General features: G+C 37.4%; 1 protein-coding gene across 1 annotated transcript in view; it reads left to right on the top strand.

The window, feature by feature from the left end:
- The window catches only part of Otc (ornithine transcarbamylase), a 67,750-nt gene that overhangs the window by 14,469 nt on the left and 26,988 nt on the right, over positions 1–26,293 (top strand). Inside the window, exon 4 of the mRNA XM_074063813.1 lies at positions 8,530–8,617. Coding sequence (XP_073919914.1) covers positions 8,530–8,617 — 88 coding nt within the window. The remainder of the gene's footprint in view (positions 1–8,529; positions 8,618–26,293) is intronic.

Genomic DNA, 26,293 nt, shown 5'->3' with positions numbered 1-26,293 from the left:
GCCTCTCTTCTTTCTCTCTGCATTTCTACTCTATCAGACTTCCCTTGAATCAATAATATGACTGCCCAAATGGACAGACAAAGTTGAGGAGGAAGTACCACAAACAAACACATATTGGCTGATACTTCAAATATCTTATCCTAACTTACACACCTCATAGCTTTCTAGGGCTTAGAAGCAAACAACCACTGTACTACAGGTGATTATTACCTTGTAGTAATCAATAATGAGGTTCATCAATAGATAACAAAAATGAAGTTAAGGGGGATTAACTGACTTGTTAAATTCACTCAATTGATACAAATAGCAACAAGATTCAGATCTCAAGTTCACTATTCTTATTAATGCACTCCCTTGAGAGAATGAAGCAGGAAGAGTAGAAATATATAGGATGTCACCTAATTTTAAAAGTTCTAGGAAGAAAACTCCTGATCTTAAAAGACCTACAAAGGAAACATGAGTATGTTTTGCTCTTTAAAGCTGATCCTAAAAGAGATCATTTTGGCATCTGATTGATAGTCATGAAAAATTAATAGACCAGTCAGTAATTCTCAAATTCTGCCCACTTCTAGCACTGGTGTTCCATGAGTTGGGCCAAATTTTATTCTATTTTACCTTTTAAAAAAAATTTACCATTAGTACTTAAGACAGATAGTCTTTTTCAAAGGCACTAAGAGAATTAGCACACAGAAATTTCTAAATTTCAAGTTTTTAAAATGAATTTTTCCTACTTGGTGTTTGTTTTGTCTGTCCAAATGTTGTATTTGATATTGAAAGAACACTGAATAATTGATCAGTTTCATCCTGTGCAAAAATGTTGTAGCTAAGCTATTAATAAAAACAATAGCAAAGATCACTCTGTTAATTACATGGATTATCTCGCTTAATCCTCATGACCACCTAGGAAAACCAGTTGAACTGGGTTCAGGAAATGGCCCATGAACAAATACATAGCCAATAAATGGCAGGCTAAGAATTGGAATCTATTATTAAATGTAGTTTTTAAATATCTGGTTTAATTCAGGCATGTAATGGTCATGTTTTATTCTAGTGAAATTGTTTCTGTAAGCGGCATTAGGCATTTTGTTAAGTGATGATTTTCTCTAAAGGAGTGTTCTAAAACCTGTGTAAAATTGCATACTATAACGGCAAATACATAGGAAAAGGAATGTTTGGCCCTCAAACCTTATGGTTCACAGAGTATTTGTCATTACCCTCAATAAGTACTTGTGGGTGTAATTGTGTATGGCATGCTGCCAAACTCAGTAGCAGGAGAATCAGAGTGAGAAGCTACCTTAAATGCTTGCAGAAATGAAAGCCCCAATCAAAACCATGGCAGGGCATTTCTTTTGTGTACATGTGCATTTTAATAGTTGTCTTTTGGTATAATTTTTCAACAGGTTCAACCTGTTTCCTTGATGTTTAGAATGAAAACATATGAAGTAATTAACTATTTCTGCCCCAGAGTTGTACCGGCCCCTGGGAGAAGGTAATTTCTTAGGATAGTCCTTGAGAATTCCATCCTAAGCCTGAGATTCAGAGATCCAGCAGTATTTCTACTTATCTCAGGAAACAATGCAATTCTTCTTCCATATTGGGTGGTTATATAACATGTTTATTTTTGAGGACCATACTGGGGATTGAACTCCGGGCCCCTTTTTTGCCTAGCACTTGCCATAGCCATTCCTTTTGCTTTGTTTGATTTGTTTTTCAGATACATGCCCCATTCTTTTTTACTTTTTTTTAAGCTTGTTTTTATGATAGATATGGCTTCACTAACTTTTGCCTAGGTTGGTCTTGAATCACAATCCTCCTATCTCTGCCTCCCAAGTAGCTGAAGTTACAGGCATATGCCATCGTAGCCAGCTGTAAGATTTTAATTAAATTGTAAGACATCTATAGAACAGTACACATATCACTTCATGTATACTAGTTCGATGAATTTTTACAGTGAACACATCATTGTAATTAACATTCAGGTAGAGAAACAGGATGCTAATAGCACCCAGAGACTCCCTTCCCAACCTTGTGTTTCCTTCCAGTCGCTACAGCCCATATCCAAGGGTAACTATAATCTGGGCTTCTAACACCACAGATTAGTTTTGCCAGGTTTCAGACTTCATTTAAGTTGAAATCACACAGAATGTGTTCTTTTGTATCTGCCTTCTTTTGCTCAGCATTCTGTTTTTGTGAGACATATCCATTTCATTGTGTGCAGTTGTAGATCATTTATTCCTCATCCACTCTTTGTGTATGCCTCCTTGGCAAACAGGGCAATTCAATGTCTACTGGTGACTTTTATTGCAAATTAATTGAGCTGATGGGTGGATACATTTATTAATCTCTTAAGTGTGGTAGGTGATAGAACAATTCTAAGAGATGGTTCTTTTCATTTATTTATTTCATTTATTCATTTATTTCATTTAGTTAACACTGATGCTTTAGCAGGTGTTTCAAATGCATCATTATACAAAGATGCCAATACAAAAATTGTGATTCTTTTCTATAGCTATGAAAGCCAAGCACAAAGAGGTTAATGACTATCTTAATCCTACCAGCAAGAGCCCTCAGATCCCTCATACTTACAGTGAATGAATTCTATTTTTACCTTTTCTTCCAAAGCCCACAGTGATCTATGAGGAAAAGAAAAGAGCAAAGTAAGATTTATTTTCCCAAACAGAAATCAAAAAAATTAACACAAGAAACCCATCAATCAAAAATATCTGGGGTGAAAACATAAAAGAAAACCCAGATAAAAGCAGACTTCTATGGCTAAAGGGTGGAGAGTGGAGACCTGTCATTCTGTCCTCTCTTCAGCCATGTCAGTTCTCAGTGATTTCTTATGATGTCTGATAGCAACCCCCCAACCCATCTCATCACCCAGGCCTGATAAACTAGTGAATGTTTGACCTATGCTTTTAGACTGGGGTCTGAGACTTCTTTTTTGGTCAGCAACAAAAATAGTAATACCTTTTTGGAAGCAATTCCTCTCTCAATTTTATCTTTTTTTGTGAGTTTTTGAAGTCTTTGACACCTACTTATAAACATTTTCTGCAACCCCTCTTCTTAACCCTCTCATAAGTTTAGGTTCAATGCAAATCTTCTTTGTAGCACAAGGAGAAAATGTAAGGGCAATAGACTAATCCTGAGTTGCTACAGCAAAAAGATTTCTACTCAAAGTGAGTTTGATCAAACCTGCCAGGAGGTCTTCAACTTTATTTGAAATCTTCTTCTATAGTCCCAACTCTCAATGATACTAAGCCTTCTACTAAGTACATGGTAGGTATACAATAAATACTTTTTTTATTGATATGTATTAATTGTATGTAGTAAGGAGTTTCTTTATGAGATTTCCATATATACGAACAATATACTTTAATCATATTCACTCTTCCATTATTTTCTATTATCCTCCCCCCCCTTTCCCTTCCACCTCTGATAGTTTCCCCTCAATTTTCACAATATTATTTTTGTCTCTGTCTTCCACAAATGAGAGAAAAGATGCATTATTTCTTTTTGCAAGATTGTCTTATTTCACTTAGCATGATATTCTCCAGTTCCATCCTGCTTCAGTAAATAACATAATTTCATTCTTCTTAATGGCTGAGTAAAACTCCATTATGTATATATACCACATTTTCTTTATCCATTCATCCATTGATGGTATGAAGGCATAGTTCAAGTGGTAGAGCACTTTCCTAGTAAATGAGAGAGGTCCTGGGTTCAATCCCCAGTACTATAATAAATAAATAAATGCTTTCTTGATGAATGTGCGCTATTCAGATTTGTTTAAGAGAGTCTTGCCTAAATTAAGTGCTCGAGTGTTCATCAATTACAATCACTAAACTCAAGTAGCTTACTTCACAGATAGTAGAAATTTCTGTTCTTTCTGTCGTCAAAATGAAGGAGAATTTGCCAGTGTGAAAAATGGGTCCTCTTCCCAGAGCCAAAGTTCTTCCTTCATTCAAAGAATATTTCTGGAGCACTTACTATTTGTTACTCTTTAGTCTAAGTGCTTATGAGTGATACATCAGTAAACAAAACAGGAAAACCCAAACCTTCATGGGCTTTACCTTCTTGTGAGTACAGAGATAATAAATAATAGACATAATAAATAAATGGGTGATATAGTATGTTGGAATGTGGTAAGTGGTCTCAACAAGCAGAAGAATGTGCCTTCAACTGAGGGAGAAACATGTATACCATAATTGGGACTTGGCTTTTGCTCTGAGTGAAAAGGGGAATCATTGGAGAGTTTTGGACAAAGGAGGGACATGATCAAACTTGCATTTTAGAAGGTTGCTCTGGCTCTATGGGAAGAATTCTTCCTTGAGCAGGAAGAAGGGGATGGCTTCTAGTCCATGTGTTGAGGCATAGGACAAGGAAGCCACACTGATTGCGATTCAGATCGAGGGAAGATCTGAAGAATATGGGTGAATGAGCCATGGAAATCATGGAAAGTTCATCTAGGCTTAACAGGAAGGAAAACATGTTGTGTGGATATAGATGTTGGCAAGTAAGGAAATGTGGTAGTAGAGTCTGGAAGTCCTCTGATTGCTATGATTTGTTCAGTGAAGTAGGAATCAAGGTCAACAATTGAGTTCTGGCTGTATTTTCAAAATGTATCAAGCATACAATCACTTTCTCACCACTTCATCTGCTACCACCCTGGCCACTATCAACTCTCATCTAGATTTGCAATTGGAGACCATCTAGATTGTCTACTAACTGGTCTCCCTGCTTCTGCTCTACTATATATTTCCTATTAAATCTAAGTCTAATTGTGTCACTTCTCTGCTCCAGCCTCCTATGACTTCCCATCTTACTCAGACAAAAATCAAAGGTGTCTCACTCCCCCACCCTTTCTTCCACATCCTCATCCCCTACTTCTCTCTTCCTCACACACTGTGCATCTTCCACACCAGCCTTCTTCTTGTCCCTTGAATCCACCAATTATGACCCTTACACAGGACCTGTACACATGCTCTTCACACTGTCTTGTGTCTTCTGTGGCCCACTCACCCATATTCTTCAGATCTTCACTCTGATGCCCCACAATCACTGAGGCTTCCTTGACCATGCTACTTAAAATGACAGCTCCTGTCTCTTACATTTCCTGTCCCCAGTCTTTACTCTATTTTTCTTATAGCACTTATCAGCATCTAAAATATGGAATATATTTATTTACTCTTCAGTTTATTATCTGTCTCTCCCCACTAGAATATAAATTCCATACAGGCAGAGACTTGTGTTTTGTTTATAATGGTTCCCTCAGTGCCTAGAAGAGTACCAGGTGCATATTGTTAGAAAACAATGAATAAATTTCAAAACCAGGCTGTAAGACCAGGACTTATGGTCACTCCCTAGAGATGAGATGTGCTTAAAATCTGGTTCAGTAGTTGGCAGTGACAATACCACGCACACACATATACACACACACCCCAAGAGGAAATGCAAAGGTTTATTAGTCACATAAAATGGCTTTCTGGGGAAGAAAGACTGGGTGGTCCCAAGCTGGTCCAATAGTGACTAGAGAAAGCAGAAAAATGGAACTGCATTTGAATTTTATTGAGGTTAGAGGGTGAGGCTAGATGAAGGTTCAGTGCATGGGCTAAGGGCTTGTAGGGTTTGAACCTCCTGTTCATGCCAAAGGAGGGAGAACACTGCAGTTTCTGAACTTTCCCAGATGTAGGGCAGAAGGAGAAGGTGGAGAGGTGAGCTTGAAAGCTTTCAGTAGTCAAACATCAGAAATGGAGTTACACTATTTAGAACCCATGGCAAGTAGGACCATGTGAGTGTTTCATATCCTCTAATTCTACGTGGAATCTGGTGCATCGGGTTTGCAAAGGATCTCAGGAATCTAGGCAGACTACCTTATTTTCAGTTGAAGAAGGCTGAGTCTACATCCACTGTGTTGTTCTGTCTTTGTAGTTCACATTGTGAATTGACTTGGGGGCTGGCTCTCTCCTGTAGGGACTAAAAAACAATCATGCACAATGTTTTAGAATCTTTGATTCTCAGAGTCCCTGTATATAAAATTCTTACAATAATATCTGGTATGCCCTTTCTCAGAGTGAAGGATTGAATGGAAGAACGTTTATAAATTGCCAGCACATGATTGTGCTTTGTGAACAGTCATTGAAGGATTTAGAATATGATGGCCTCTGATTAAAGACCATTTGGTGTTGGTATATTGAAGGGAACACTTTTTTTTTTGGTGGTACTGGGGCTTGAACTCTAGGCCTTACACTGGCCAGGCAGGCGCTCTACTACTTAAGCTACCCCACCAGTAAGGGAACACTTTTAAGTATAAAATAAGTAGAATATAATTATCTCAATTATTTGATTTTCATAAGTAACAGAAATGAGGACTATTGTAGTTTTTAATTTTTATTTTTCATTGTGAACATTTTCAAATTAATAGTAAAGTAGAAAGATTAACATAAGGAGCATACCAATACCCCTTTCATTAACCCAACAATTCTTAATATATTGTCTTTTTTAATTATCTGTTTATTTTTGTTGCTGAAGTATTTTTAAGGAAATTAACACTATAGTGACATTTAATATATTAGTTTACATCTTTTAAAAAATAAAGAATATTTTCCTGCATAGCTATAATATCATTTTCATGCTCAATAAAATAATGATTCCTTAATGGCATTTAATACTAGTCCATATTGAAATTATATTATTTGATTTGTCTTAAGGCATCATTGGAGCATTTCATGAGACCTTGAATCAAATTCCCATTTGAGGGCCTAAAATTCCTCACTCCCCAATTCACCACACAATTAATGATATCCTTCTTACAGAGAAAATCTCTGAAACAGATGGGATTAACTAATTGTGACAGTTGTATATTTCCCCAAAGATAAATTATGCACATTATAATATGGAGGGAAAAGTCATCTTTGCAAAATACCTCACACAAGTCTCTATCATATAATTATGCTTATTTGTCTTTAATTATGTACTGGAAAAAGTCTGCCCATTGAATCTGTCTCAAATGGGATAGTACAATTCTGTCTGGATGTTACCATCTCCCATGATTTTTTCCTAGAGCCTGTGACAGAAAGATTTTGCTTGTATGCCCAGAGTGTAACAGTGGCTTGAAGCAGACTCCTCTGTATGTCATCCTCTTTAACCCAATGGAATGTGCTGTGAGGGCAGGGCAGGAGTCATGCTGTGCTGCTTAGGTGTCTGTAGCACTCTCACCCTGCAAGGAGGGTTGAAAAGCAGTGAGGGTAATGTCCCAGTGGCACTTAGCTTTGTCCTTATTGGAAGATCAAAACAATAAAAAACAGTATAGTAACCCTTTGACTCTTAGTGACTTCAAGTCACCATTTCAATGCTTTTTTTATTTCTTTTTCGAACTTTTAAAAATTAGGCATGGCTGGGCACCGGTGGCTCACACCTGTAATCCTAGCTACTTGAGAGGCTGAGATTGGGAAGATTATGGTTCTGGGCCAGCCCCGGCAAAAAGTTAGCAAGGGCCTCTATCTCAACCATTAGCTGGGCACAGTGGCGTGCACCTGTCTTCCCATTCTATACAGGAGGCTGAGATCTGGAAGATCATGGTTCCAGGCCAGCTAGAGCAGAAACGTCTGCTACAGAAAGAAGCTGGGCATGGTGGAGTGTGCCTGTCATCCCAGTGACAGTGGAAAGCATGAAATAGGAGGAACTCAGTCCAGGCCTGCCTGGGCAAAAGGCAAGACCCTATTTCCAAAACTAACCAGAGCAAAAAGGGCAGGAGGCATGGCTCAAGTGGTAGAGAGTGCCTTCCTAGCAACTGCAAGGCCCTGAGTTCAAATCCCAGTGCCACCAAAAAAAGTTAAGGCATAATTTATATATAGTAAGATGCACAGATCTGAAGTGGATGGTTCAGTTAGTGTTAATAATACATATACCCATGTAGCCCACAAACTCTAAGAAGATATAATAAAACATTTCCATTACCTTAGAAAATTCCCCCATTGCTCCTTCCCAGTCAATCCCCCTCTCCAGAAGCAATCATTATTTTAATTTCTGCCACTCTAAGTTAGTTTTGCCTAGACTAGAACTTCATATAAATAGAATTGTATAGTACTTATTTTTTGGGAATTAGCTTTTTTTATCGAGCACAATGTTTGTTGTAGTTTATTCCTTTTTATTACTGAGTAGTATTTTATTGCAGTCCATAATATCCCATATACTCACAGTTTATTTTTCCTTGTTCCTGGGTGGACATCTTTCAATATTTTAAAGAATCAACAGTAGGCATAGGGAACACTGCTCCATTATTGCCAGGTCCTACACAAAGTGGTGGAGAAATGGACATGCATCTGAAGGAAAGTTAAGTCCTTGTACACAAAATTTCATCCACTTTCCTCAATTCTTTATTTTGTTTTTTCTGGGATTTTCCTATGAGAGAGGTTGCAGAGCCTTAAAAATTGTGACTTTTCAGTTGAGATAGTACCAATCCCTCACAATTTTGTTTCACACTTTAGTTCTTTTTTCCAAAATACTTTCTTTTTGCTCTTATTGCAGGCTTTGCTCTCCTGGGAGGACACCCTTGTTTTCTTACCACACAAGACATTCATTTGGGTGTGAATGAAAGTCTCACGGACACAGCTCGGTTTGTAAATCTTTTCTTCTCTCCAAATCTTATTTCAAAATCTGATGGATTCATTTAAAAAAGAAGTCATGTTTCTCCTTAAATAATGGTTTCCCTGTCAAACTCCTTAGTACTCATCTTTCTTCCCCCTTTCTCTGTGTTCCTGGTGTTTGGAATGCCTCTCTCTCATCTTTTGGCCACTTGGGTTAAGATAAATTTCTCTTAGCAACTTTTTAAAGAGGCTTCTGATTCTGAAATTTGAAACTTAATGAAACTCTAAAATTATCAAGGATATGGAAGTACAAGGAAATTACATGTCCAGTGACTCAAAAGCAGTTAGTATCAGAGTAAGTAATAATAAGAATAGCTAATATTTATTGAACATTATGTGCCGGGTATTGTTCTAACTCATTCAGTCTTTGCAGTGATCAAACAGATTTGCATAAGAAGGTGAAACAACCTAATTGGGAGCATGCTAGCTACTGTAATACAAAATCTCAAATGTTAATGTCTTAACATAATGCAGATCTTCTGATTGGTAAGAAAGAAGGACAGATAATATTAAGTTGCATGGTCATTCAGGAGCTCCGGCTGAGAATAGCTCTGCCATCTTCAGCATGCAGCCTCCAAGGTCACCCTGAATGTCAACAGCCAGCCATTTTCAGCACAGAGAGCTGCCCTTATCAGTCCTCAGAATGGTGGAAAACCTCCCCAAATTAAAGTTCCAGATTCCTTCTAAAAGCCAGCCCTGCAGGCAGAGTTTTCAAAGGAGAGCAGACAGGCCTGTTATGGTAACTTAAGAGAAGAGAGCATGGATAAGGTATACTTGCTTCAAAGCCACCTTGGCAGGGCAGTGGCACAATCACTTCCACTCATATTACATTGGCAAGTCCAAATAGCTCACCCTCACCTAGATGAAAGGAGAGGTGGTAAAAGGCTTTTGCCCTCTGTATTTAGTGAAAGGCTGAAGCATGGTCCTTCTGACTCCCCATGCAATGCTCTCATCACTATACACACATGCTATATGTGTACATGATAAATCTGAAGCAGATATCTTTGTTAAATGATTTTCCCTCAGTAGAGAAGACTAATGATTTTTTTCTGAAAATTATATGACATAAAGTAATTCCTTGCAGATACAGTCTGCTTTTTATGGCAACTATCCAAATATATACTAAAGAATTCACCTTATTTGACTTGCTAAAGAGATTTCAATAGCTCATGATTAGAACTTTTAGTTATATTACCTCAGATGGGACAATGACAGTAGTAAGAAAAGATGTGACTATCTTCAGGATGCTAGAACAAAAGTAATAAGTGAACATAAATGAGTTTTTCTTCTAAATATGCTGCCACTGACTAGGGTTGTATTTGCCTACTAAACTCTTGCTTCCAAAAAAGTGAGACATACTTTATGCAAAAGAAAATATAAAAGGCAAGTTCAGGGATAAAGCCAGAGACACATTCAGGAGAGAAGTTTCAATGGGGATGCTCAATGTAGCACCATATGAACCATGGTGACTAAGTCATGTGTAAACTAATGGTTGGAAAAGTGTCCAATTGAAGGGAAAGCTGAACATCCAAGAAAGAGTTGAGCAGTGCAGATTGGCAGCCAGAAAGGGATCAGGACACAGAGATCAGAGTAAGCAGGATCCAAAAAGCAAGAGACACAGCCAAGCATGGGATAAAAGCTATGGATGAATATAAATACGTTCTTTTCTGTTCCTGCTTTCCACCCAATTCCCACTGCACATCCTTAGAGGAGCTCTACGTAGATCTGGAGAAAAACAATCTGTTCACAAGTTCTAACATGGTTGTGACTTTTTGAGCCCCTATATAATTAGTACTTCTATGGCTATGTGAATATATAAACACATAAGATTGGATCTGTATAATTCCTTCTTACCATTTCATGGTATCTAGAAGACTGAATGAAAATAATAGTTATCATAATAGTTATCTCTTAAAGGGTGTTTACTATGGGCTTTTTGTGTTCTTATTTCTAAATTTTTATAAAAATCTTGCTGAATAGATATTAGTGGCCCACTTTTATAGATAAGCAAATCATGGCTCAGAGAAGTAATGGAACTTAGAAATAAGTCAGTATTTAAATCATGCTGTCTTTTTTTTTCTGCTTTTTCCCATTTTTATTAGCATATATTCATTGTACAGGTGGGGATTTGTTGTGACAGTTCGGAATAGCCTTACATTGTACAGTGGGTAGGTCACCCCCCATCTCCCCCTCCCAGTCACACTTAAAGCAATTATAAGAGATTTTATAGCTCTAATTCCTTTATGTATATAAAGCCCATCAACCCTATTCCTTCATCTTCATCCCCTCCATTCACCCCCTCCCACAAGTACCCCCCCACATACACACACTGTACCTATTTTACAGTCCTGTCTTTCAATATTAATTCCAAAGTCAATTATTCAGAGGGGTTTCTCAATGTATGCCAGCTGTGAATATGCTTTACTTTGGTCAGTTCAACGCCTTTGTTATTCTCCTTTGCCCTATCTCTCCCACCCCTCATTATTCGGTAGCTTTCAGTACATATTGTTATGTCCTCTACCTGCACAGATGTAATACATTTCGATATTGTTGACTATCATTCTCTCTTCATTTTCCCTCTTCCCTTGAATTCTATAATGTAGTTCCACTATTGCCAACATATTCTACCTATAGATGTGTATATGATCATGTTTGTTTTTGTGTATACATTTATCTTTTGGGTCTGTCTTCTGCATATGAGAGAAAACATGCAACTTTTTCTGAACCTGACTTACATCACTTAACATGATGTCCTCAAATTTTATCCATTTGCCTTCAAACCACCTAGTTTCATTCTTTCTTATGTCTGAATAAAACTTCATTATATATATATATATATATATATATATATCTCACAGTTTCTTAATCCATTCATCAGTTGTAGAGTAGTTTGGCTATTGTGAACAGTGCTGCAGTAAACATTGGCATGCAAGTGTCTCTATTGTATCCTGATTTACATTCCTTCAGGTATGTGCCCAGGAGTGGTATCACTGGATCATATGGCAGTTCTATTTTTAGTTTTTTAAGAAATCTCCATACTGCTGTCCATAGTGGTTGTACTAATTTACATTCCCACCAACAGTTTATAAGGGTTCCTGTTTCGCCACATCCTTGCCAATATTCATTGTTATTTTTGTTCTTAAAGATAGCCACTCGAACTGGAGTGAGATGAAATCTTAGTGTAGTTTTGATTTGCATTTCTTTAATGGCCACGGAAGCAGACCCCATATTTTAATTACCCACTGATGATGCTTCTATTCATCCCATGAAAAGGACAGTGAAATAAGTTATGAAGCACATTGAGTTGTATATTAGGAGGTCCCCAAGAACATCCTGAGGTTTGATGATTCACTAGTAGGCTTCACAAGTGTCAGCATAGCCCTACTCATGGTTATGATTTATTATAGCAGAAGGATACCTACCAAGCATAGTCTGCAAGGGAATAAAAACGTGTTAAAGCCCTGAGGAAACCAGACACAAATTTCAGTAAGTCTTCTAGTAGAGTTACACAAGATATACTTAATATCCTTAGTAATGAGTTGTAGCAAAATGTGTGAAATGTTGCTAACAAAGGAAGCTCATTAGAAACTCAGTGCCCAGGGTTTTTAATGGAATCTTCTCACTTTGCCATCCTCTGCCTGGCATGCACCCAAATTCCAGACCCCCCAGAAGGAAAGCAGGTGTTCACCTTGTTATATTGTTTGTAGAAAATAATTTTGGGCATGGAGAACCACTCTTATCAGTCCTGAGAATAGTGGAAAGCCTCCCCAAGTTGAACCTCCCAGCCTTGCAAGCGTATTTTTCAAAGAATACTGGATAGGCCTGCTATGGTAATGCTTGTCAGCAAAGCTTGGTAATCAGGACACTTGAGATCTAGTCTCAGCTCTGCCAATACCTACTCTTTGACCTTCATAAGTAAACATTTCTCTGGCTCATTGTCTCCTTTTATAAAATGAAGGAGTTCTGATCCTTAAGGTCCACTTTAGCCTCCCAAATGCATGCAGTTTATTAGATATAAAGTGTTAGTCCTTAAATAGAGGTATATCTCAATGTAATCTTTGTGCAGGCAGATGCAGAGTAATTTAGATCAGAGTAGAGATGAAGGGTAGTAAGATTAATTCCAGGGTTCTAAAACCTAGTTTAGGAATAACATTGGAGAACTTGTTAAAGTGTGGGCCTCACACTCATAGATTCTAATTCTCCAGTTGAGTTTCAGATGGTTTGTGAGAATCCACATTTTAACAAGCTTCCCAAGTGATTTGATGCAAGAGTAGCTGGACCACACTTTGAGAGACCTCAAATTGGGAGGTAGTGTAGGAAACCTGGGCTCTTATGCTATGAATCTAGGCTAGTGAAGTCATGGTAAAGAAGGGATGGGTAATAAGAGATTCATATATTTTCGTGATAATGATTATGAAGGGTGAATAGATACTGGAGGGAAAATGAGGTCAGATTGTTACTTTTAAAGGGTGTGTGAATGGAATAGATTAGGTATTAGACATACTAAAGGATATTAAAGGTTGAACCTCCAAGTGTACATGTCCACAAGCCATTGGAGATAAGGACCTTGGATGACAATGAGAACTGGAAAAATATAAAGAGGTATAGGCTCAGCAGCAAAAAAAAAATTGAATTCCACAGATATATTGTGGATGAATAGCAGAACTCTGTACCTTCAGTGCAGGTACAATTAGGATAAAAAGTGAATAAGGATAATACAATCTTAGGAGAGGCTGGGATGAGAGATGGGGGTGTCAGAAAAAGGAGTAGAGTAACTATGATGGAAATCTGACTTTCTTCTGTGTAGCCGTTTACTGCTTAATCTGCCAAAATATCTGACAAACAAGATATGCTGAGGCTCAGACATTCAATAAACCTAAATTGAAGAAGACAAGAGAAATCCACTGCCTTCCATAGAAGCAATTGAATGGGAGAAGTAATGAAGTGAATCTTAATGACATCTACCCTGCAATATGCAGAACAAATCTTGGCAATTGCCTCCTTTGCTTTTTGTAGAAGTTTAGCTTCTTTAAGATGCAAAGAGATTGTGTGATGTTTAAATGACAGTGCTTGCCCTTTCAAATCAAGAGAATAGTGCACACCTAACACTGATTGATGGTATTGCATCTCCAATCTTCTTGTCTGGCGGCTTTGGGGCCTGGTAGAATAAAAAGTGCCTGAATGTTGTAAAAGAAGAAACTGAGGGAAGAGTCACTGAATGCAGCAGCAAAAAGGAGAAAACCAGAAAAGCTGGAACAGACCCTTGAAAGCTGTTAAATGCAATTTCCATAGTGGCATTAAGTTTTTACAAATGATTTAATTATGCATTTATTCAAAAACAGTTATTGAATACGTAATTTTTCTTGCAGCCATTGTTTTAGCACTGAGAATAAAATGCTAATCAAGTCAAACAAGATCCTCATTGGAGTGGAAATATATTTTAGAGTGAGAAGGCTTTTACTAAACAAATAAACCATGAAGAGAAGAGCAGGTTGAAATAAATGCTAGAATGAAGCTAAAGCAGGTGATCTGTTGGGAGGGTGGAGGGCTACCTTAGCTTAACTGATCAGGGTAGGCCTGTCTGAGGAGGTCAAAGTCCAGAACTTAGTGAAAAGACAAAGCCAGACTTGCAAAGCTAGGGAAGGAGTATCATAGATAGAAAGAAGTGCCAGTGCAAAGGCCTAAGGCAGCAACATGCTGGGTATATTCGGGAACAGAAGGAAGCCAGCAGTGTTCTAAAGTCTACAAATAAGCATGTTTTAAATTTGAATATTAAATATATATGTGTGTATATAGATAGATATACTTATCAGTTGCTTTGAGAATTAAATATATTTGTGTGTATGTATATGCATTTGTGAGTTGTTCCTCAACCATACTCACCAAAGGAAGGGAAAAGTAAAATCAAGCCAGGTGTCGTGGCACGTGCCTGTAATCCCAATACCAGCACTTAGGAGCCTAAGGTAGGAGGATCAAAAGTTCAAGATCAACCTGAGCTACATAGTGAGACCCTGTCTCAAAACACAAACCAAAAAATCATTATGAGGGAATTAAAGACCTAAATACTAAATAAAACCTAAATACCTAAGTATGGTTACTCCAGAGGCACCTGCACACCCATGTTTATTGCGGTACTATTCACAATAGCCAAGTTATGGAAACAGCCAAGATGCCCCAGCACTGACGAATGGATTAAGAAAATGTGGTATCTATACACAATGGAATTTTATGCAGCCATGAAGAAGAACGAAATGTTATCATTCGCTGGTAAATGGATGGAATTGGAGAACATCATTCTGAGTGAGGTTAGCCTGGCCCAAAAGACCAAAAATCGTATGTTCTCCCTCATATGTGGACATTAGATCAAGGGAAAACACAACAAGGGGATTGGACTATGAGCACATGATAAAAGCGAGAGCACACAAGGGAGGGGTGAGGATAGGTAAGACACCTAAAAAACTAGCTAGCATTTGTTGCCCTTAATGCAGAGAAACTAAAGCAGATACCTTAAAGCAACTGAGGCCAATAGGAAAAGGGGACCAGGAACTAGAGAAAAGGTTAGATCAAAAAGAATTAACCTAGAAGGTAACACCCACGCACAGGAAATCAATGTGAGTCAATGCCCTGTATAGCTATCCTTATCTCAACCAGCAAAACCCCTTGTTCCTTCCTATTATTGCTTATACTCTCTCTACAACAAAATTAGAGATAAGGGCAAAATAGTTTCTGCTGGGTATTGAGGGGGGGAGCGGGAGGGGGTGGAGTGGGTGGTAAGGGAGGGGGTGGGGGCAGGGGGGAGAAATGAACCAAGCCTTGTATGCACATATGAATAATAAAAGAAAAATGAAAAAAAAAAATCACAAAGGCAAAAGGCACATGGGGTAAAGTCTGGAAGAAAATAGGCACAAGTTTCCAAGTCTTCATCCCATGGAGTCACACAGGATGCACTTAACTCCCTCTGCAAACCAGTTCCTAGGGTTGTTGTGAACTGGTCACATAAACACTCCCTGCCTAGCACAAACCCAAATTCCAGACTCCCAGACAGAAAGATGTTCAGTATAAATCAGTTCTAGGAATGGTGTAAAGCCTCCCAAAGTCTAAGTGCCTGGATATCAGTCTTTCAAAGGATAGCCATCTCAGGGCTGCAATATTAATTCTTTCCTACACAACTGAGCTTTCCTCTCTCTTCTGGGCTTTGCTAAATTTCTTTTATCTAGATGTACTCTAACAGGTAACTGAATATATCCTATACCCATAAGAGGACAGTCTTAGGATTTGAGTTGTTTCCTCAGTTCAATGGGGATTCCTGAAGGCCCAGGCTCCCATCAAATTGAATTGACTACACTGCTCACTTTACTCTCTTGAGGAGTCTCTTTTAGCAACTCTTTCCTACCCCCCCCACCTATTAGAAAACACAAAAAGTATAAACATTCAACTATATTTGCTTCAGATTTGAGAGTATTTTGATATTTTGTCAATTCTCTGGTGCTGTAGTAGAGTTAAGAGCTGGATATTCTATTTTTTCCTTGCTCTGGGCATGTACTTTTAGATGTCACACCAGAAGTGACACCCTTAGCATGACTCAGATCACTGATTCTTTGGAAGCTTGAAATCAGATGGAACTTAGCAATAGCAGTGGAACATTATCTCTCCAGTTTCAAGGCTTTGTGTTTCTCCCATAATAATAGCTGTTCATCCCTAATGCTCTGAGTGCACTATTGAAAGGTGCATAATAGCTTCACAGTCATTTTCACTTTAATGCAGTACTTGGTAATATAGCTTTAGAAACCATGTGTATGAAAGGCTCCATATAAAACCAAATAGTGTAATGTTGTTCTACTCTAATTACTTTCCCTATAGATGTAATTTACTTATGGTCATGACTGCTAAAGTGTTCTACTAATGTAAAACCAAGAAAGGAAAAATCAGCATGAATACTGTATTAGTTTCCTAGAGCTGCCATAACAAATTACCACAAACTTCATAGCTTAAAACAACAGAATTGTATTCTCTCACAATTCTGGAAGGTAGAAACCCAAAAATCCATGTGTCCCATTGTTTCTCAATCAACTATTCAACTAATAAAGTATTGTCATTGATTAAAACACTGGATTCTAGGAGGCACACAGTATAATTCAGGGCAGGAAAGGGACAAAGGGGAAGAATGAATGCCAGGGCTCTATGAGAATGCACCTTCTGTTTGGCTTTGGATTTTGTGACTCTGTAGGGATCCAGCTTGACCTGACTGTGGTTATCTTGAGTTGTGGCCACCCTGATGGCCCCTGAGTAATGCTGGCCTGTTTACAGATACATGAAACCATTAGAGTGATCATGTAGAGCTTTACAACCGAACCCACAGTGCCAGTGCCTCATGTCTGCTTGGCATAAACCAGGGTACATTCAGCTCAGTTGGAAGCCACTTTTGCCCTGGCCACCATATAAGCCCTCTCCCTCTCACCCAAGAGGGTGCCCTTCTCTACACTTCTAACACCAAATCCCCAATAAATTGCCCTCTTTGCAATCCTGGAGCTGTCTACCTCTTTCTTTGGTCTCATGGCACCTTGTGGCCAGTTCTCATATACCAAACACCAGATTTTCCCAGAACAGACACATTGGCTATGTTCCAATATTTTAATAACAACTCGACTCCTTTTAAGGACATCAAAATAACTGTGTAATTCCCCATCTTGTCAACATTCACATTTCCTTTTAAGATCTGACCCAGCATACTACTTGTGGAGTTTTTTTAGTATTTATTCACCCAATGCCACAGACTACACCAGGCCTCCCTAGGGCTTTGGAGACTTTGCTTATTATGTTTTTTGTTTTATTTTGATTTGTTTTGTTTGGGTCTTAAGAATGTTTTAGTTAATAACTAAACAAGTTTCCATCTTACATGGAAAGAAAAAATATCAACCAATAATACAAACCCAGTGTTAGAAAGGGTTTATTTAGATCAACCACACATTTCATGCCTCCTCCATACTACTCCTTCAAAATGATCATCGAGCCCTAGATCAGAATACCCAGAATTAGGCCACACTTTACATACTGAGCCATCTTGTTCCTTTGTGTGTGTGTGTGTGTGTGTGTGTGTGTGGTACTAGGGCTTGAACTCGGCCTATACCTTGAGCCACTCCACCAGCCCTATTTTTGTGAAGGGTTTTTTGAGATAGGGTCTTGTGGAACTATTTGCCTGGGCTGGCTTTGAACCTTGATCCTTGCCACCTGAGTAACTAGGATTACAGGCATGAATGTAGTCTGACTGTTCTGACCAAGAGCTCACACAATCTGAGCTTTCTTTCAAATTGCTTTGAAATTGGTCTTGCTATAATATTTCTCAATGTTCTTCTATTTTTTAGTGTCTTTGTAAACTCACGGATTTGAATATATTTGAAGGCTTCAGTTCATCATAGTTATTATTCTTATTGCTGTACAAATTGCCCCATATTTGGCCAATGTGATCTATTGTTCAAACTGGGTCATTTTGACAAAACTCCCATCATCTTTGCTTAACTTCTTTGTTTTTTGATATGGCAAGATGTTCCAGGCTTATCTTATACATTTCTTTACCAAGCCCAAGAATTAGCCATTGCTCTAAGAAGCCTTAGTTCATTTTCAATTACTTTCAAAATTGGATGTTATGGAAATTTCCTTTTTTGAATGATACACTTTTCCTTATTATAATAGTACTCCTTTTGATAGAAGATACTAAAGGAGATGAAAAAGTACATAAGCCACTGATACCACCATCATCATTCAGAAATAATCAATGTTAACCTTTTATCTCTTAAAAACTGTCTTTCCATTTAAAGTTCTATGCCATGCTTCCTTTTTTACTAAATAGTAGGAAAAGAGATGATGGGGGGCAGGCAACATATTAAACATTTAGACAAATACTTGGATATGTATTTTAAGTTGTTAATCATCTTTGAAAAATTCTAATATTGGCTATTAAACATCTGGGGCAAACTGGTATGTGTGGGAAATTTTAAATTTGGGTAATGTGGATTTTGCAAAGACTGCTTTGCTACCATTGTTGGCAGAGGAATAAGATTGTCTACGAAATTGCAAGAATCTACTGGAAGGCAAGCAGAACTCCATATAATCAATGAACATGAAAAGAGGCCAAGATGAAAAGTCTTGACAGAACCAGAGAATATTTTTAACTTGTCAACCTTTCATTTGTAGCAACTATAATAAAGCTCTTAAAATGTTTAAAGTAGGGTTTTAAATTGCTAGAGAGCTATATAAAGCCTAGATTACTGTCAGTGTGCCTTTAGTCCAGCCCTAGCTACAGGGTTGTTATTGTTTCCAGTAGAAAGGTTTGTTTTTATTTTTAAAGATATTTAGTACCCTGGAAGAATAAGAATAAGAATGGAGGTTTCTCCATGATTATAGCAACTTTAAGGATGAAGTAGAAATGAATATCAATGACAAAATAATATGAATTAATTGTACAAAGTGTCCTTAATATCTCTGTTACCCCCAAGTGTTTCCAATGTGAAAACTGCCTGAGAACTGCTTCCTCTTGGCCTCTGTATCATTGGATTCCACTTCACCTGCAGCTTCTGTGGCTGAAAAAGAACTGAGTGGCATTTACTACCAACCTTTATCACATTCCCTTTTGCCTATAGACGCTTAAATGTCCAAGGGACTTTTCGTGCCTTACACCAGTATTCTTTGACCTTTTTTCTTTATTTCCAGTCCAATCTATCAATCTTACGAATTTATCAAACATTTAGCATTCACTTAAACATAAAATAGCAAACATTCCTCTAAATCATTCAAGTGCGGTCAGCAAAGCAGAAACATTAAAAGTAGCCCTTGGAAACTTGTTAGAAATGCAAACTCTCAGGCATCAACCAAGACCTACTGGATTAGAAACACAGCAGACAGAGTGGTAGCAGGCCCTCCTGGTGATTCTGATTCATGTTCAAATTCTCATTGCTTATACATTCACAGTAAGGGCTGAAGTTATAGTTTAGTGATGGAACACTTGAATAGTATACATGAGGCTGTGGGTTGGATTCCCAGCACCATAAGACAAAAATATTTACATACTACTTATACAACCAATAAATCAAATGCATCTTAAGTCAACAAGTCTCCTCAGCCATTTAAACACTGATTGAAAATGTAATCAAATGCTTTTAAACATTTAATCATAAATCTAACTCTTCATATTTCCCCGAATGCTCTAAACATTTTACAAAGGAAAAAGTAAACATAAACTATCACATTGATTATAGAGTTGATTAATGTGTTGACAATAAAACAGTGCACAATGACAGTAATAGAATTGTTTTTTATAATTCTTAAACCTCCTTTTATTCTTAGTCTTGCATGGTTCTGGAATTTAAATTTCTATACATTGTGGGGCTATCAGGAATTCTACAAGAGAATACTTTTATTCCTTCTCAGGGTTTAGGTAATTTTACCAGGCCGGAAAGAAAAAAATATTATCTCAGGAAGCCAGGGAAACAAATTAAATAGAATCATGACCACTTCATTTTGGTTGATTAGTGAGAACTGGCTGCTAAGATCAAGGTGAATTAAACTCAAGCTGCTGGCCAGTAGGTTGTGTATCTTTTTATCACACAGTTTTCACTTTTTGTCAAGGGATCCATATTGGTTTTCTATTTTTCACTAACAGATTACCACAAACTTCATGACTTAAAACAGTACAAATTTATTCTCTTACTGTTCTGGAGGTCAGAAATGTCCATCTATAGGGCTATGTGCCTTCCAGAGGCTCCAGGGGAGATTTGATTCTTTGTCCTTTGGCTGCCTACATCCTATGTAGGCAGGACCCCCTTCATCTATCTTCAAATCCAGCATTGTAGTATCTTCTCTTATTTATGACCTCTTGTCCTTGTCTTATAAAGACACTTGTGATTATATTGGGCCCACACCAGCAAAATTTTCCCATCTCAAGATCTTTACTTTAATCATATCTGCAAAATTCCTTTTATCAAGTAAGATAACATACTCACAGGTTCTGGCGAGTGGGATGTGGACATCTTTAGGTGCCACTATTCTATACACCATAGGATCCTCATTCCTATCTTTTATGTAGATTCTGATTTTTTTAAAGAAATTTAAAAGATTGGATATTTCTTCTGGTTCTATTTGTTTAATCAACAGCAGGACATGACCAACTATAGTATCTTTATAATATATTAAACAAGTTTGGTTTCAATATTTAAAAAACATTTTTCTTATTGAAATTGCATTATAATTATTTGAATCATCATAAGATTTCCTTCTTGGAGAAACAGGAAAGCGAGTCTGAAATTTTAGATTTCTTTTTCACTACAGTTAACTAAGTTATTATTTTAGAATAGTCATATCATCTTTCCCATTAGAAATTGTATGACAACTGGTGCTAGTAAACTGCTGAACTCCTCTCTGACTCTACTTTTATAAAAGACCACAAATACTGATAGGACCTGTCCATCTGTGGTATAGTTTCTACTATTTCTTGGAAATAGTAGATTCTACTATATGGCTTACAAATTATGTTAATTTTTGTGGTTTATGCAAATTTAAAGTAATATATATCTATATCTTATGAACAGAAATATACTTAACAAAAACTAAAAAATATTTGTGACAGTTATATATACATTCCTACTTAAATACATTAATTTAAATGTAATTGTAATATTTATCCTTCTTCAATAGCCCTATTTTATTTCATCCATTTTCTTTATTTGGAGGAGTGTAAAGGGAGCTTATTAAAAGTTAGGGGAGACTCATATGTGGACATTAGATCAAGGGCAAACACAACAAGGGGATTGGACTATGAGCACATGATAAAAGCGAGAGCACACAAGAAAGGGGTGAGGATAGGTAAGACACCTAAAAAACTAGCTAGCATTTGTTGCCCTTAACGCAGAGAAACTAAAGCAGATACCTTAAAGCAACTGAGGCCAATAGGAAAAGGGGAACAGGTACTAGAGAAAAGGTTAGATCAAAAAGAATTAACCTAGAAGGTAACACCCACGCACAGGAAATCAATGTGAGTCAATGCCCTGTATAGCTATCCTTATCTCAACCAGCAAAAACCCTTGTTCCTTCCTCTTATTGCTTATACTCTTTCTACAACAAAATTACAAATAAGGGCAAAATAGTTTCTGCTGGGTATTGGTGGGGGGAGAGGGAGGGGGCGGAGTGGGTGGTAAGGGAGGGGGTGGGAGCAGGGGGGAGAAATGAACCAAGCCTTGTATGCACATATGAATAATAAAAGAAAAATGAAAAAAAATAAATAAATAAATAAAAGTTAGGGGAGAGAAATACAAAGGGAAGCATGTTGGGGCCCAGGTGGAAGCTGGGAGCTGAGAGAGCATGTTTTGGCCTTTCAGGTGCCTTTAAAACCTATGATGACCTATGAGAAGGGGAGAAGGAGATTCCCAGCCAATAATCGATGATTGCGGAGGGGCATGGGTGGTTCCTGAGCCAATCTAAGATGCAATGTTTTTTTTCTATGAGTCCCTAATTTAACCTGCCTCAAATTCCCCCTAAAAGACAATATTCCAAAAAATTCTTTTTTGGGGGTGGCTGAAGGGGGGGGTCTATCTTCAGTATCTGCTTCGAGCTGACAGGGGGCAGCAGACCCTACCTACAAGGGGAAATTGTCTCTCCTATTTTTCCCTTGGGACTCATTTGGACACAAGTGTCTGAATTATTGTCCATTACAATTAAGGTTCCTCATGGTGATCTATGTTGCCTATAGAGATCTCATTCGTTTGTAGAGATCAATAGCCTTGTTGCCTCATGATTTGGGTCCTAAAGGCTTTCATTCTGGAAGAGAAAATCTGATTTAGAAGACAGGACCTGAACATTAACAATGATAGAAGCATCAGAAGGGGCCCTGCCAGGTGTGGCAGGAAGGATAAGGAATCTAACCTTTCATTTTGAAAAGTGACAGGGTCTTATGTTTACTGTGTCTATAGGTATTTATATATGTAGATATTTTTAACTTTTAGATGGCCCTCTATTTTGGATTGTCACTATAGTGGACAGTTAAGGGCTGACTACATTAGGAGCCAGGTGTACCGGGGGAAAGTGTTAGTCCAATTAGAGTGTAAACATCAATGAGTCAGTTCTGTACAGAAAAAGACTCACAGATATCATTGAAAGTTACAATGCCATTGCTTAAACAGAAGGCTTTGGCCAAAGGCCTGAGTTTGCCTTTTTCCAGAAGCCTAGAAGGCTTACATATTAGAGCACATGCATAAGAGCCCCCCCCCCTTTTTTTTTAAATATTGGCTTTGTTACTTTTAGAGGTCTGGCATAATTGACTCTATCTGAATTTGGAGAAGTCCCCTCATTTGTGCAGTCTTTTTGAACTGTCTTGGGTGGCTGAACGCCACTTATTCCTCTAAGAAGTTGGGGGACACTGACCGCTTGGGGGTCACATCCTCTTAAACTGTTTCTCTAAACAGTTGTTTCTGAAGATTTTGCCAATTTGGCAGTTCTGTCCCTCAGTGCAGGAGTGGCTTCTCCCAGAAAGTCCAAAAAGTCAGATTTTGTCCCACAGAGGAGGGGGAGTTGAACAGATCAGAAGACAGTGCCAATGCAACCTTTTTGGCCAAATTAAGCAACAAAGAGGTTTATTAAAAAATGGCTCTTAGTCTGGACTTAATTAAATCTAATTGTCCCATAGGGGACATACACCTTTAAATTGCTGTAAAGTGTCAGCAGACTACAGTTACAAAGCTTTGCGAGGAAAATACAAAACAACCCTAGTACTTAAGAATGTCTTTCCTAGTTGACAGATAAACACTTGTCAGAGTCATTTTCCATAGGCTTGTCTGTAAATGCCCCAATAGGATTAGAACTGTAATGACTAAATTTAAAGTAACCATGGTTAATAGTTTAGCAAGTAATATAATAGTATGGTACTGCTAAAACTCTTATTACAATTGGGAACATACGCACAAATTTGTAAAAGAAGCTAAGACACCAACTTGGTACAGTGTTTTTTATAACTATTTTAGAAGGCTTATATACTTGAAGAAGACAAAGACATATAACATATAAAGGAGTAAGTAGCAGCATTACAGTTTAAACCTTGAGTTTTGGTTAGATCAAGTAAGAAGTTAGTGGTTATCAGTACTGTAATGACAGTACTGACACTTTTAATTAAAACTCTTAGTAACCTTATACCTTAAGAGACTTAGGAAGAAAATGTCAGTACTGTACTGATAGTACTGATAATTAAAAACCCTAAATTTTCCAATGGATAAGGGAAGGCAGTGTCAGTAATTTCAAATAGCCCCTGTTTTGATGCTCAGTTGCATATTATATGTATAAAACAATATTTATCTAGCAATGTCAGATAAACCAATGTTTATCCAATGAACAGATGTCAAATAAACCAATATTTATCTGACAGACAGATGTCAGGCCTAAATAGCAGAACTTTTAGCATTTGTCATAAAGAACAGAAATGTCAAAGACCTTATTAGATAGAAGATACCTTAGATAAAAGAACTATAGCTGTTTATAGATATACACTTTTAACTGTATAATGACTATGACATTTAGATACACGTATAAGGCACTAGGAATATTAGAACCATTTAAAAGAATTTTTACTTAGTTTAAACTTAGTTCCTTTAGTGTTATCAGAAAAATACCTTAGGGTTTTTGTGTCTGGCAAGAAACTAATTTAAGCAGGATGTAAAGAACAGTAAATGGACTATGAAGAGAATCGGTCATCCTATTTTTTGTTAGCAGGATCAAAGCATCTCCCAGTACTTAAGGATACAGCCAAGTAAATATGTTGGCTTCCCCTATGCTGGCTGGTAGAGAGAGAGAGAGAGAGAGGAAAATGGAAGGAGGGAAGTTGCCCTTTGGTAGAGAGCAAGATTGATTTCAAGATCTTCGGGTCATCCCCCTTATATCTTGAAAGTCTCAATTGCAGGTCCTCTAGACCTGGCTTCCTTAATGGCCATCAGCAGACGTCTTTATGAAATAAGCACCAGGGTCCCCCGACTTACTACTGCTCCAGAGGGCCAGTCTCTTGCACCCCTGCATGAAAGTTCCTAAATGGTATGCTGATCCTGAATGCCAACCCACCTTTTAAAACATCAGAACACGCTGGGGAAAGAGGTGGATACCACAAACAACATGTAAAGGAGGATAATCTGTTGATTGTTAAAAGGGAAACATATTAATATGAACTTTTGTAACCAGTACAGAATCCAGATTACACCACAGTAAGCTTGACTGATACGAACCCATTGCTCGTGGTCAGTTTTTACATCAGGCCATGAAGTTGTAGTCTGCTTGTAAACTGAGAAGAATAGGGAAACAAATACATTTAAACCAACAAGATTAATGTCTCAAATAATTACATGCAGAAGCAGAGATAAGGGAGTAGGCATAAAGTTAGGAAACCTGATGACTGAAAGTCATGGCTTGGATACTGATAGGAAATAAACCCCAATATCCCATCTGGAGGGTGAACTTTTGTTTGGTTTTGGTAAATTTTGTATCAGCCTATAGCACCAAAAATTCCTGACAGTTATTTTGATAAAATAGAAACCCATTTTTAAGTACACATTGGTGTCTTAAATTTTGACCTTAGAAAATTTTTAGGCAAACTTTAAATTATAAACTTAACAAGTGGGCGGAGTGGGTGGTAAGGGCAGGGGGGAGAAATGACCCAAGAGTTGTATGCACATATGAATAATAAAACAATAAAATAAATAAATAAATAATAAACTTAACAAGCTTTAAGACCTTAATTTGTACCATGAAATAACCTTTGTTAAAACCTGAATTTAGATAACACTTTTAAGTAAAATTCTTAGCAACCTTATACCTTAAAAGACTTAGGAAGAACATTAAATTAAACTATACTTTTAATAATAGCAATCTACAAGAACACATGGGGCAATAAGCCTAATTATAAAAGAATTAAATGTAAATTACACTCATGATAGAATGACACAGATTATTGTCCATAAATTTTCTTTAGTCCTAAGGCAGATAATAGTTAGGTCTGGTTGGGATTAGAACTTAGATAACGTTTGAGATAGTTTAAGAACCATCCTAAAGACATCTAAGCGCACACACAGACACACAGATGTTATGGCCTAGGCATGCCAAAGAATATAAATGTGCATAATGAGCTCAAAATTTAGTGGCCACAAGTACGTAGGTAGGAGACAGACTAAGACACACAGAAAGCATACAATGACATACAAAACAAGTACATTAATTCAGAGTGCACTCTTCAACCATTATCATTATCTTTAGAAGATTAGTCAGCTAGATTCCTAAGTAGTTTATAACAGATCTTTAACATAAATACTCTATATTAACTCTTTACTTATAAGCATCACACCTTTTACAAACAGAATTTGTTTCTTGTAATGATTTTTATTACTATAAATGATCCCAAATTAAAAAATGGGAACTCTTTTAAATTGACTCATCTTCTCTTTAGCCATGCCCCTGCCATTTTAAAAATCACTGTTTCTTTTGGCAACAATGTGATGTTAAAGTTCTATTCTGATTTATCTTGCCCAAGGACATGAACTGACAATCTCTAACAGTTTTTACTTCTTATTCATTTTTTGGTATAGAACAATATTAAAGACTGAAATCTATGTGCAGGGAGTGCTTGC

Source organism: Castor canadensis, chromosome X (genome assembly GCF_047511655.1).
Source record: "Castor canadensis chromosome X, mCasCan1.hap1v2, whole genome shotgun sequence".
Classification (NCBI taxonomy): domain Eukaryota; kingdom Metazoa; phylum Chordata; class Mammalia; order Rodentia; family Castoridae; genus Castor; species Castor canadensis.
Note: the sequence above shows the minus strand (reverse complement) of the source record. Positions and strands in the feature narration are given on the sequence as shown.